At 64.7% G+C, this 12,245-nt stretch overlaps 1 protein-coding gene across 4 annotated transcripts in view; it reads right to left on the bottom strand.

Moving 5' to 3' along the window:
* KIF26A (kinesin family member 26A) overlaps window positions 1–10,181 on the bottom strand; it is a 40,758-nt gene extending 30,577 nt beyond the window's left edge. For 3 of the 4 annotated variants that reach the window (XM_017505386.2, XM_017505387.2, XM_037730243.1), the window contains exons 1-2: window positions 9,985–10,181; window positions 9,479–9,715 (exon numbers count right to left, since the gene is read on the bottom strand). In XM_017505386.2, the coding sequence (XP_017360875.1) occupies window positions 9,479–9,715; window positions 9,985–10,026 (279 nt within the window). In that variant the 5' untranslated portion in view covers window positions 10,027–10,181. Of the gene's footprint in view, window positions 1–86; window positions 264–9,478; window positions 9,716–9,984 lie in introns of those variants that run through there. The other variant, XM_017505388.2, reaches the window with a different exon arrangement.
* Window positions 10,182–12,245: the final 2,064 nt, after the last annotated feature.

Raw genomic sequence — 12,245 nt, 5'->3', positions numbered from 1 at the left:
GGAGGAGGGGAAGGAGAGGCAGGAGGGGGAGGGGAGGGGAAGGAGGAGGGGGAAGGGGGATCAGGGGCAGGAGGTGAGGGCCCTACCAGAGCAGACGCTGCTGGAGCCCCCCTCTGCTCTGCTGAGGCAGCCAGCAGGCACATAGGTCTACACGTGGAACGCAGAGCCAGCCTCCGGCCTCAGTCCCCAGCCACAGGCTGAGGGCAGACAGGGCCTGTTTTCCAGTCGGGGCTCTGATGATGCAGGTTTTCCACTCAGCAGGAGGCCGCTGTGGGGGTCCAGGCCCGTGTGAAGGGGAAGGAAGTGCCCGCCTGCTGGAGCCATTAACCCAACCTGACAGGCAGGCCTGCCTCCAGCCCAGCCCCCAGCTCCCGCCAGGACCGGCAGGCAACTCCGTGTTCTGGGGCCTCTGGACAAGCCAGGCAGCCTGGGCCCATCCCGCGACCTCAGGCCTTGGGGAGCCCACCCTGCCCTTCCCTCCAGGGCTGCCAGGCAGCAGGCAGGAAGGAGAGCAGAGGGGAGGGGAGGGAGGGAGCCCCGACCAAGTTGAGGATGGACCTCCTGCCACACCAATGGCTGGCCAGGCGGGAGTGGCAGGGAAAAGGGGACAGGAAGCCAGAGGGCCCCCCGCCCAGGCCCCCACCCAGCTGCGCCATCAGGAATTCAGACAGCAGCTGCCAGGGAGGGCTCAGCCCTATCGAGGCCTCGGAGCCCCAGGCCTCCAAGTACCAGGTGTTTGGGGGTCTGCGCTGGAGAGGGGCTTATCAAGCTGAAGCCCCCACTGGGGAGAAGCCGAGGCTGCCGGTCACCTGCTCAGAAACAATGGCAGCCCAGGCATCTGGGCCAGGGTACCCTCTCCCAGCAGCCCAGGTGCCCACCAGCACCCAGAGGCCAGGCCCCACGGCCAAAGCCCACGAGTGGGCCACACACCCTTCCTCAGGATGGGCCACGAGGCCCACCTCTCAGGGACTCTTAACACCGGACCCTGACCCAGCAGGCTCTGTGGGGGGCACAGAGATGCCCATCCAAGACTCCAGGAATTCAAGACCATGAATAGGCACAGGGCAGGGGCTATCTCTCCAACCCTGGTCATTTACCCAAGACCTGCCTACGAGACATTAAACGGGACCAGACGCCATCACCCCCACCACTGAGCCATCACTCCAGCTAGAGACGCAGGCTGGCACAGCACAGGGGCTGAGCCACGGGCTGCTCACTGGGGCCACTCAGAGCCACACAAGCCACCCAGGGGACCAGAGACCTCCCATTTTCAGAACCAGCCTGGGGCTCAGCACGCTCTCCAGCTAAGACAGGAGAAGAACCCAGCGCCCCACCCAGCACCCTGGGCCAGCACTTAGGGCTCCAGGGAGGGGCTTAGGGAGGGTGCTGCTGACACAGGTGGCTCCCAGGGATGGGCATCTGGGGCCCCAGAAGGCGAAGGCGAGGGTCTCCCACACCACTGACTACTCCCTGCAGGGCAGCCCCAGACGTAGCCCTCAGAGAGACAAAGGCCGCCCAGCCCAGCAGCCCTGTCCCTCCCCTCCCCCACGCACACAGCCCCAGCCCCCTTCCCTTCCCCCAGCACAGAGTCCCCACCACCAACAACAACTGCTCTGTGGCCACTTCCTGAACCTTCCAACCTCCGTGCAGCCATCCTGGCAGCTCCCGGGTCCTCTGGCCCAAGCCCCCTACAGGTTACTGCCCCCGTTTCAGGAATGTGTACTCCGGAAAGGCCCGGCCAGCAGGTCTGCCTGTCACCCAGGCCCCCACAGCCTGCTGCTTTGAGGAAGACAGTAATTACCCCACTGCGAAATATGACTTTTAATTTTCTCTTTATGGTCTAATTAAACAGATACTTTACTTGCATTTGGAAAATGTTTTTCTTCATTTGATTCAATTTAGCGCCAAGCACAGCCCACCCATCACATGCCAGGGTTGTAGGGAGTCTCCCCCACCCCATATTTAAAAATCATGACTTTGTGGTTTATTTTGTTTCTGGGGTCTCCGAGTTTCTTTAAGTAATCCTTCCATTTTCTCCTGGAGTCAGGCCCGGGGGACTTTACCGGGGACACCCCACTCCCCATCACTGCCAGGAAAAAGCCCCCCAGCTCCCGAGCCAGCCAGCCACTGCCCACGGGAAAGAGCAGGAGCTGATCAAACCTCCCACCAGGTGAGGCCACCCTGGGACAGTGAGGGGGCCCTGCTCAAGTTCAGAGAAGCCACGCCATCGGACCCCGAGACCTCAGCCACGCAAGCCCCTCCCTGAGTCCCCGTCACTGGTTTCCACAAAGGGAGTTCCAGCTCCCACTGGCAGGGCCGCTGGGAGGGCAACTAGGCTCGGAAGCCCCTCCCGATTGGCCCACAGTGAGGAGTACGCGTGTGGGCAGCCCAGCATGAGGGCCCCGGGGCCGTGGCCTCCATATCTTGCCCTCCCTTTCCTTCCCCAGCAAAGCGTGCTGGGCTGCAACCCCGAGCAGCCGCTGTTTCCGGAGCTGACAACAGGTCCAGGAAGGGACCCGTGGCCTCCCGGCCAGGCGGCAGCCCTCGTGCGTCCTGCTGTCCACGACATTTCTACGTCAGATGCAGCCTGTCAGGGCGGGGTGTGAGAAGCAGGCTCGGTGCTCCTGTCTAGAAACTGGCTGGCCACCCCTGGCTGCCCGGGTGCCCCTCCTGCCCAGCTGGGCACCCTCTAAAGGCCTAGCCCCTCCCTGCTCCACCGGCCAGGACTCCAGGGTCCATTCTCATTCTATTGGTCTGTAGCTCTGAAGGCCTCCTATCCCCTTCCTCCTCTATGGGGAGGGGAGGAAGTGGGGACTCAGCCCAGTCCACCCAGCACTGGCCGGCACACCATCCCCAAGGCCCTGTGCCAGGCACCAGCCCAGCTGGGCAGCTCGGGGCACAGAGCTCATTGAGACCCTTGTCCCCTCAATGGCCTCCCCTGTCCTCCACTGCATGCCAGGACTGGAGCCTAGGGTGTTAAGGGCCAGACAGGCGGCCGGGCACGGTGGCTCACACCTGTAATCCCAGCACTCTGGGAGACCACGGCGGGTGGATCACAAGGTCAAAGAGATGGAGACCAGCCTGGCCAACACGGTGAAACCCCGTCTCTACTAAAAACAGAAAAAATTAGCCGTGCACGGTGGCTCGCGCCTGTAATCCCAGCTACCCGGAGGCTGAGGCAGGGCAATCGCTTGGATCCGAAGGCGGAGGCTGCAGTGAGCCGAGATCATGCCACTGCACTCCAGACTGGGCGACACAGTGAGACTCCCTCTCAAAAAAAAGGCCGGACAGGCAAGGATGGCCCCAGCAGGGTGGCAGAGGGGCAGGCTCATCAGGACTCCCGACCCTCAGAGGGGTGCTCGGGACGCTGCAGGGGCTTGGGGGTCACCAGGACACTCCATCCAACTTGGTGCAGGCTGCAGCCACTGGGCCAGGTGAGGGGCCTGCGGACTCAGTTTCGAATCGGGCCCCTGCCTCCTGGTGGCTCCGGGCATCCCTGAGCAGAAACCCAGAAGCCCCTCCATGAGAGCGGCCACAGGGCTGCCCACATCACCAGCCCCTCCCACGAGGCTACCGGGGGTGCCCAGGACCCCAGGGCTGGAGCACAGCTCCACTCCAAACACAGCGCCCAGAGCACCCACGTCCTGTCACCAGCCTGCCCGTGACGGTCTCCACATGAGCTCCAGCCAGGCCCACCGCAGGTCTTTCGTGCGCCCACCCCTTGGAGACCCTCACCCTGTCTCCTGGGTTTAACTCAGAGGAAATGCCGCCACCCCAGGAGCTGCTCGGACGCTGGGACTACACCGGCCCTCCTCGGGGCCACAGCAGTTTGCTTATGGAACACGGTGGCGAAGGAGAAGCCAGGGAGAGCCTGCTCTGTGGCTGCGAGCGAAGTCGCTCACACCCCATGCCCCCACTTCTTCTCCACCACGTGGGGTAGCGGCGGGCACACAGGGTCTCTGGTGGTTGCTGCCCACGCATCCCGGCTGCCCCACTCCTCGGCCCGAGCCCTCCACACCCTCCACAGTAGGCACAAGGAAGAGTTCAGCCCTCCCACCCTCCACCCTCAGGCCCCTCCCCTCACAGGCCTCTGGGGCATCAACAGAGGGCGGGGACCCCATCCCCCACAAAGTGCAGTTCCTCCCACAGCTCCAAAAGCATCAGCCAGGAGGCTGGGCAGGACCAGGCCGAGCCTTCTCCCAATCAACCAATCACCTGGCAGGCAGGCTGGGTCCCTGGCACCAGCCCAAGACCCAACACCCAGACACACCCCTGCCAGGCACCCCAGGCCTCCCTGCACCTCCTAGGGGCCACCCGCCCGCAAAAGTAGCACCTGGCTCGCTGGCTGCCTTGAGTCTTTGACCTCTTTATGGACTGAGGCTCAGGAAGACTGGGACACCGGCCTCAGGAACCACTGCCAGCGCTGCAGAGCTGGGATTCCAACCGAGACCCAGGTGACTTCGGGGCCCAGAGACACACCCTTGCCACCACCCTGTTGGTCCCCACTTGGGGAGCCTCTGGGCTGATGGGGAAGCCCAGCCCCACCCTCAGGAGAAAAAGATGAAACGCCAGGATTGGAAGATAAAGCTTAGAGCCAGGTCACCTGATACAGGTAAGTGTGGGGGAAGGGGAGGAGGGGCCCCAGGGATGAGAGCAGGAGGGGCTCTCAGCTGAGCTCAGGGCAGCCCCCACAGGCTAGATCAGGCGGCTGGAGGCCGTGAGCTTGGTGGGGGCCACGTTGGCAGCAGGGGAGTTCTGGAGGCCGCCAGGAGGCAGAGCTGGGCTGTGGCCGTGAACCTCGGCTATGGGCTAGGGAGGACAAGACATTTAGGAAGGGACGCCCAGAGGACACCTGGCAAGGGCCAGCCAGAAGTACGCTCCACCGGAAACAGAGGCCGAAGCTTGGGCAGCACCTGTCACATGGGGTCAGAGGCCAGCGCAGGAGGGACACAGGACCGTCCTTCCCAGGCCCGATGCAGCACACTGAGCTGAGTGTCCTGGTACCGGGCCGGCGGGACATACATTCCCATCAGCCCCGGCCACCGGGCTGGGCCACCCACCGCTCCCGAGCCCCACAGCCAAGGCCTGGGATGCTGCCAGGGATGGGACAGGCAGGCTGGGGGGCCTGCACAGGGCTTCCTCAGACAAGCAACAGAACAGGAACGAAGAGCTGGCAGGAGTCACCTCCAGTCAAAGCAGAGAGGTGGCAGGAGAAGCAGGGGCCCAGGAGCAGCCTCCAAGGAGAAACAGGACCCACCAGGCCACACAGAGCAGCAGGAGGGTTCCCGGCCTCCGACCCACGACAGAGGACTCCCTGCACACGGGGGTCACCTCGGAGCTTCGCAGGGAGGAGGGTCAGAGCCAGGCAGCTGGGCAGCTTCCCTTGCTGTTGAGCTGCATGGCACCAGCAGGCGGCACAGCAGTGGTTCTGGAGCTCTCAGGGGGCCATGAAGATGAGCCCCCCGCCTGGATGAGCAGGAGACACGCAGGAGGTAAATGAGAATTGATCACTTTCCCCGTCGGGGTGATAATCAATTCCTTGCCAGTATTGACGCTTCAAATGTCACGCGGTCAACACCTCACATGACGTGTCTGTCAGCAGCTGGAATGGATGCCCAAGCAGGGACCCTCTCCTTGAAGCAGGGAACTATCTTTTGTGGGGGAGGGGGATCGTCATCCTCCATGGGAACTGTCACTCTGAGGGGCACAGAGCCGGAATCCAGCCCCAGCAGTCCCTGGGGTGACCACCAGCAAGTGGGGTGTGGGAGGAAAACCCTGGTCACTCAGTTATTCAACAAACACCTCCAGATGACCGGGGCCCCACGCCTGACCTGGCAGAGCTCCGTTTGTGGGGAACCAGGACTGGGGCTGGGGAGAGGGAAGGGGTCTGTGAGAACTTGGGGAGCTGCTCAAGATGGTGGGTGTGCATGGGGAGGGCAGGGGGCCTCGGATGTGGAAAAAGAGGGAGGCTCCAGCTTTGCCTGCCGAGTGGGAGGCACCAGGCTGCTGCCCCCCACAGGGACATCTCAGAGTTCGGGGCCCCTGAGGAGGGGCCCTGGAGGCCAGAGCGGGGACACTGCAGGGCTTCCTGCCCAGGGAGGCCAGGGGCTCTGGGGAGGAGGACAGCATCTGTGGCAGGGTAGAATAGAGAAATCCAGTAGAGAAAGGGCCCTGGAGCCCACGGGAGGCCAGGCCACAGGTACTGCTGCAGGCCATGGGCGTCCTGAAGCAGTCAGCCCGGTGACAAGGCCTGAGGACCCCAGTGAGAGCAGGGCGCACAGTGTGGGGTGCACGGAGGAGCGGGGGCCATGACACACTCATTATGGAGCTTTCCCTCCACACCCAGGGCCAAACACCCTTCTCAAATTGAGAAAGACAATCCCCTAGGGCTCCAACCTGGGCAGGAAGGGAACGTGCCCCCACACACCGCCAGCCGGGCACCAGGGCTCAGACAGGGGGTGAAGGGCACAGTCTTATCCACGCCACACAGATGAGGTCCCCAGATGGGGGAACCATGGTCACCCTCACTGCCCAGACAAGGGAACTGAGGCAGGCTCAGGCAGATGAGAGCACACGGCAGCCAAGGACAGGCAGGCCTGGAACCTGGGCAACCCGCCGGCCAGCTGGGCTCCAGCAGCCCCAGGCACAGTGACCTGAGGTCCCGAACTTAGCAAACAGCAGCAGCTGCCACCAAGGTGAGAGTGCACCCCTTCCGGGCACTTCTGTGCACCTGTGTGCTGGCCACAAAGAAAGTCCCATGTCACAGAGCAGGAAACAGTGGCCAAGAGCTCTAGGAACCTGCTCAAGGGAACCGCCTCCTGCCAGGAGGGTGGGCGAGGGCCCGGCAGGGTCTGAGTGCAGGCAGGACTGTGTCTTCACAGGCCAGCTAAAGAGCAGCACGTTCCGCTGGGCGCGTGGCTCACACTTGTAATCCCAGCACTTTGGGAGGCTGAGGCAGGCAGATGCAGATCACGAGGTCAAAAGTTTGAGACCAGCCTGGCCAACATAGTGAAACCCCGTTTCTACTAAAACACAAAAAATTAGCTGGGCATGGTGGTGCATGCCTGTAATCCCAGCTATTTGGGAGGCTTAGGCAAAGGAATCGCTTGAACCTGGGAAGCAGAGGTTGCAGTGAGCCAGGTTCATGCCAATGCACTCCAGCCTGGGTAACAGAGTGAGACAATTTCAAAAAAAAAAAAAAAAGCAACACATTCAAGGGGACCCCGGCAGGCTAGCCCTGGACCCTCTAGCCTCCGTCCACAACTGAGACAGGCAGGGAGCCCAGAGGCAAGGGCCTCTAGCAGCCGGGCTGGGTTCAGCAAGCCTCCCCACTTCTCTGGGCCTCTGAAGATCCAAGCTTGAGACAGACAGATGTTAGTGAAATTCTCTGTAAACTGTAAACTAGCCTCAGGGAGCTCATCTCTCCCCTAAAAATACCAAATGGAGCCCTGGGGAAAATCCTAGAACACCAACTCTAAATCCCCCTTGCCACGTTGGCCTTAGAGAGCAGAGGCCAGGGCCCCCGGACAGTGCACCGGACTCTGGGGAGCACACTGGGGTCCCCCTGGCCACCCCACAGAGATTTCCCTCCAAACCCAAACACAGAAGCAGCTATGTCTGTACATCTGGGCCCAGAAGGCCAGGCCAGGGCTGCAGGCTGCAATGCTGCTGGGAAGCTGAGGACAGCCCAGGCCTGCACAGGGAACAGAACAGTGACACCCATGAGGCCCCAGGGTCGCAGGCACAGCACCCCCCCATACCCTGTGGGGAGGATGGGGCCTTCTCTCCTGGGGGCATAGCACCCTGCAGGCAGGACAGCACTTCAGAACAGACCCCAGGTGACAGAGGAGACGACAAGGCAGAAGAAGGGAGCCCAGAGCGGAACATAGCCCTGGCTGAGCCCAGCCCGGGACCCTGGTGTGCTGGGGCCAGCGCCAGCCAGGGAAGGGGGAGCCCCAGCTGGCACTGAAGAGGAGTTTCCAGTGTCAAAGGCCAAGCTCAGGGGAGGCTGCAGATGGGTGGTCTGGGGCTCACTTGATGACCTGTCTGCCAAAGAAACCACCAAGACACCCCCCAGATGAGGAACCTCAAATCTGCTGGGGAATAGTATGGCCTGCAGCCCTCTCCACTAGGACCCCTGGCCTGCCCACGACTGGGAGCCCCCTCCCCTCCATGAGTGGACACCAGGACCATGGCCCCGGGGCCAGGCAGTGTCAGCAGACCAAGCCCACTCCAAGAGTGGGCAGACCAGCTCAGTCACTAATGCCCCTCCTATCTCTGGTCTGTTTCCCTAACGGGCAGCAAGATGGGCCTTTAGCTCTGGCTGGCCCTCTCCAAGGGGCCCTCAAGGGTCTCCTGCTTCCTTTTAAAGTAGATACAGGCCATGGGGGCAGAGAGTGTGGCCAAGGCTGCCCAGGGCAGCGGCAGGACGGGTCCAGCCCCACCCCAGGACAGGCCCACGAGCCCCTGGCCCGGGCCAGAGAGAGAGACTGAAGCACTCCCATCCTCACCAAGACTCCCGAGGGCCCAGGAAGGGTGCCCAGGACAGAAAGCACACTGGTACCCTGCCACACCCTGCCCTGCCCCAGACAGGGAAGTCAGGGTCTCAGCTAGCTCCAACCCCCACTGCCCTCCTTGGAGAGCTATATTTAGATTCAATGGGGATTATGTGGACTTCCCAGGAACTCTTTCATAAAGGCTGAAGGTCGGGCAGCCGGCTTCCTCTGGAGACCCCCACTGGCCCCCAGCCTTTGCGAACTTCCAGCATGCATTGTTCCTGGAACAATGGCCCCTGCTCCCTCGAAGCCAGGCAGGCCTGCTGGCTGGAAATCCAGGAGAACCCCTCCTCTGCAAACACTTGCCCCTGAGGCTGAAGCCGGGGGGAACCCGGAGGCCCAGACTCCATTCCCCACGGAAGCCTCTGCCTCAGTCTGTTGCAGGAGGTGTGGGACAACAGTTCTTATCCTGGAGCCTGGGAGAGGAGCAGGCAGGGACCCCCAGCTGCTGGGGATGGCCTACCCTTTCACCCGGCAGGCCCTGCGGCCCCAGATGTGTAATTTTCAGATACCTGGCTGGCAGCCCAGGTGCCCCAAGGGCCGCAGTGCACCAGCTAACCTCTCCCTGCTGGCAGAACAGGAGCTGTCCCGCCCTGGGTGGAGTCCCCGCCATCCGCTCTCTCCCCTCCCCCTCCCACACAAACCTACATTCCAGCTGTGGGACATCTGGGCTGAGGGAGGAGCGCCAGCCCAGGCCCCTCCCATCCGAGGCAGCAGGCCCCCTCTGGATGAGCTGCCCGAGCTCACACACTGTGTTACAGACCGGGAAATGGAGGCCCGCAGAGGGGAAGGCCTGGCTGAAAACTCTCCGTGAAGCCCGCAGCAAGGAAGGAGTGGAACACTGCTTCCCTCCAAGCCCCAAGGTCTACCCAAGTTCAGTGTGGCCTTGCCCAGAGGGGTCGGCCTAAGGAAGTGTCACTTACCCGGAGGGTGGTCCCGGGCCCACTGACCAGCTTCCATGCCTGTCGCTTGAGCTCCACAAGCTTCGTGTGGCAGTGGCGGCACCAGCCGCCTCCGCCGGCCGAGTGGCCCTGGTCTGCGCTGGCCCCGGCGCCCTCGGGCGCAGGACGGCTGCCGCATGGGTCCTGGTCGGGCCCGGCGGGCAGCCTCTTGCGGGGGGACACCTCTGACGGCACTCGGGCCGGGCCGCCCTCGGCCACCTGCAGGGTGTGGGGGCGGAAGCGGACAGTGAGCCTGGGACGTCCTGCGGTCCAGACCCCAGCGCGCACTGCCCCAGAGTGACGCTCTCGCCGAAGTTAGGAGCGCTGGGCGCGACCCTGGCGCTCACCCGCTCCCTCCATCCCGGGAGGTTCCGGCTACCAGTCCGCTACCCGCAGCAGGAGGCCCGGCCACCAGTGACGCCGCACACCCTGCGAGTATCTTTGCAATCCCCCGACCCGCCTCCCTCTCCAGGCCCGGCCACGCGTACCGCGGGCTGCGCCGCGCACAGAGGGACGCCGCGGCCGACCATGGCCAGGGCGCGGGAACAGCCCGGCGGGCGCTCCGGGCCGCGCTGGTTCTCCGGGGGCGCCGCGGCTAAGTGATCCGGCCCCGAGGCGCCCCCATGGCCAGGCCCAGCCGCTCGGAAGTTCGCGGAGCCTAAGAGTGGCGCGGAGCGCTCGGTGGCCGCGGCGGGCGAGCTCTGCAGGCGAGGGCGGGGCCGGGGCGGGGCCGGGGCGGGGCCGGCGCTCCCTGGGCGGGCGGCTGGGGGCGGGAGCCCAGGGAGTGCCCCGCCCTTGTCCCCTGCAGGGTGGCGCGTGGGGGGTGGGGTCCCCGCTTCCCCGCGCCGCCCCTCGTACTCCGAGGACTCCAACCTGTTAGGTGAGTCCCTTCCCCGGGGAGGGGCGCTGGGGCCGGCGAGGCGCCAGTTGCGCGCGCGCATGCGCCTCCCGCCCCTCTCCCGGGACACCCGGGCTGCGCGTCTCCCAGGAGGAGCCGACGCCCCTCCCTCAACCCGCGGGAAAACTGAGGCTGCAGAGGGGACGCGCTTGCCCAAGTCCCACTGCGAGGTGGGACGAGGAAGGGGTGGGGCACCGGACCCCAGACTCCCAGGCGCCTTTCCAGCAAGCCCAGTGTACTCTGCGTGTCGTGGGCCACTTTGGGTCTAACTGTCATGCGTGGGTGAGTGTCGCCGCGGTGTGCGCCTCGGCGAGTCTGCGAACGGCACGTGTCTGCAGCCGCGCGTGTGCCCGCAAGTGGGTGTGCGCGCCGTGCCGCCCGGGAAGAGGGAGGCCCTGCGGGCGTGCGCGGGACCTGTTGTCAGCAGGCCTGGCAGATGGGAACTCAGCTCCGGAATTAATTGCCTGTTTGTCTCCGGCTGGGAGGTCGCCCTCCTTCCCTGGCGACTAGTTGCTCCGGCCCTAGCGGGCCCCAAATGTTGCCGGCATCTGCGGCCGCAGGCGGCTCCGGGGCCAGGCTCCGGGTCAGCCCCAAAGCCTGGGTCCAGCCGGGCGGGCGCGGCGGGCGGGCTCCCCGTGACGCGCGCGCCACCTGCCGGCCGCCGAGCACACGGCTCCGAGACTGGGGAGACCCGGCGCCGGGCGTCCCAGGCCTGGAGGCGCACTCTGAAACTCCGAAGGTTGAGATCCCGGCGGAGACCCGGACGCGCGACTGCGGCGCCTACCGTGAGGCCTTCGCGCACTCAAGACGCCAAACTGACCCTTTCCGCTTTGCCCACCCCCTTTTACTTGGATAAGCCTCCCCGCCCACTCATGCACTACCCAGAAAGTGGGGTGGGTGATCCCCTGCCGGCTTTCCGGGTCGTCGATGACCTTAGGGGCTCGAAAACGCAAGGGGGTGTGGAATAAAGTGGCAGAGGCTCTCCACTCTTTCAGCGATCCGTAAGCCTGCAGCCCCTTTCCACCTTGCCTGGGGCCCCGGAAGCGCTTCCCCTACCCATCTCAGCGTAGTCTGGAGAAAGAAAACGGGCGTCAGCCCATATCCGTATCTGGGTACCCAGGACAACACCCCCATCCCACCCCGCACTGCCGGCAGACAGCCCCGACCCCGCCGCTCCACCGCTCTAGGACACACACCCTCTATATCCCGTCTCCCCACCCACACACGCGACCCAGAGATCACAGCGATTGGGAGCCCGGGTCCTGCGCCCATGGCCAGCCACACCCGCAACTTCAGCGCTTCCACTACCGCGGCGCTTCGGGAAGCACAAGCTCACATCCCATATTCGCAGAACACGGGGTGCACGATGGGGCTGGAGTCACCTCGCGGGCTCAGCAACAGTCAGGAGCCCCTGACCCCCTACTTCGCCCATCCTAGCAAGGCGCAGGGTGAGCCCGGGAGTCCCCGCGCTGCGCTCTCCGCCCTAGCCACAGCCTCCAAGGGAGAGGGAGACGCGGACAACGCTAACGGGGGAAAGTGCGGCAGCGAGTCCCAGCCCGAGCTGCGGAAGGCGGCTCCGGACCTGCCGTCTCCTTCCGGGCACCGCACCCCCGGTCGCGCGGGCCGCGCCGTAAAGTCGCGGGACGCCGCCTCCGCCGCCCGCCCACCCGCCAGCCCTCACCTTGCCTCGCCGCCGCAGGAGGTGGCTGGTGAAGCCCAGGATGATCTCCGAGTCCAGGCAGAGCGCCCCCATCTCCAGCAGGCTGGGAGCCTTGCGGGGCGCGCCGCGGGGCGGCTCGGGCGGCCCGGGCAGCGCCATGGAGGAGCGGAGCGGCCCCGAGCGCCTCCCGC

This window comes from Cebus imitator, unplaced genomic scaffold (genome assembly GCF_001604975.1).
Source record: "Cebus imitator isolate Cc_AM_T3 unplaced genomic scaffold, Cebus_imitator-1.0 Scaffold338, whole genome shotgun sequence".
NCBI classification, from domain to species: domain Eukaryota; kingdom Metazoa; phylum Chordata; class Mammalia; order Primates; family Cebidae; genus Cebus; species Cebus imitator.
Note: the sequence above shows the minus strand (reverse complement) of the source record. Positions and strands in the feature narration are given on the sequence as shown.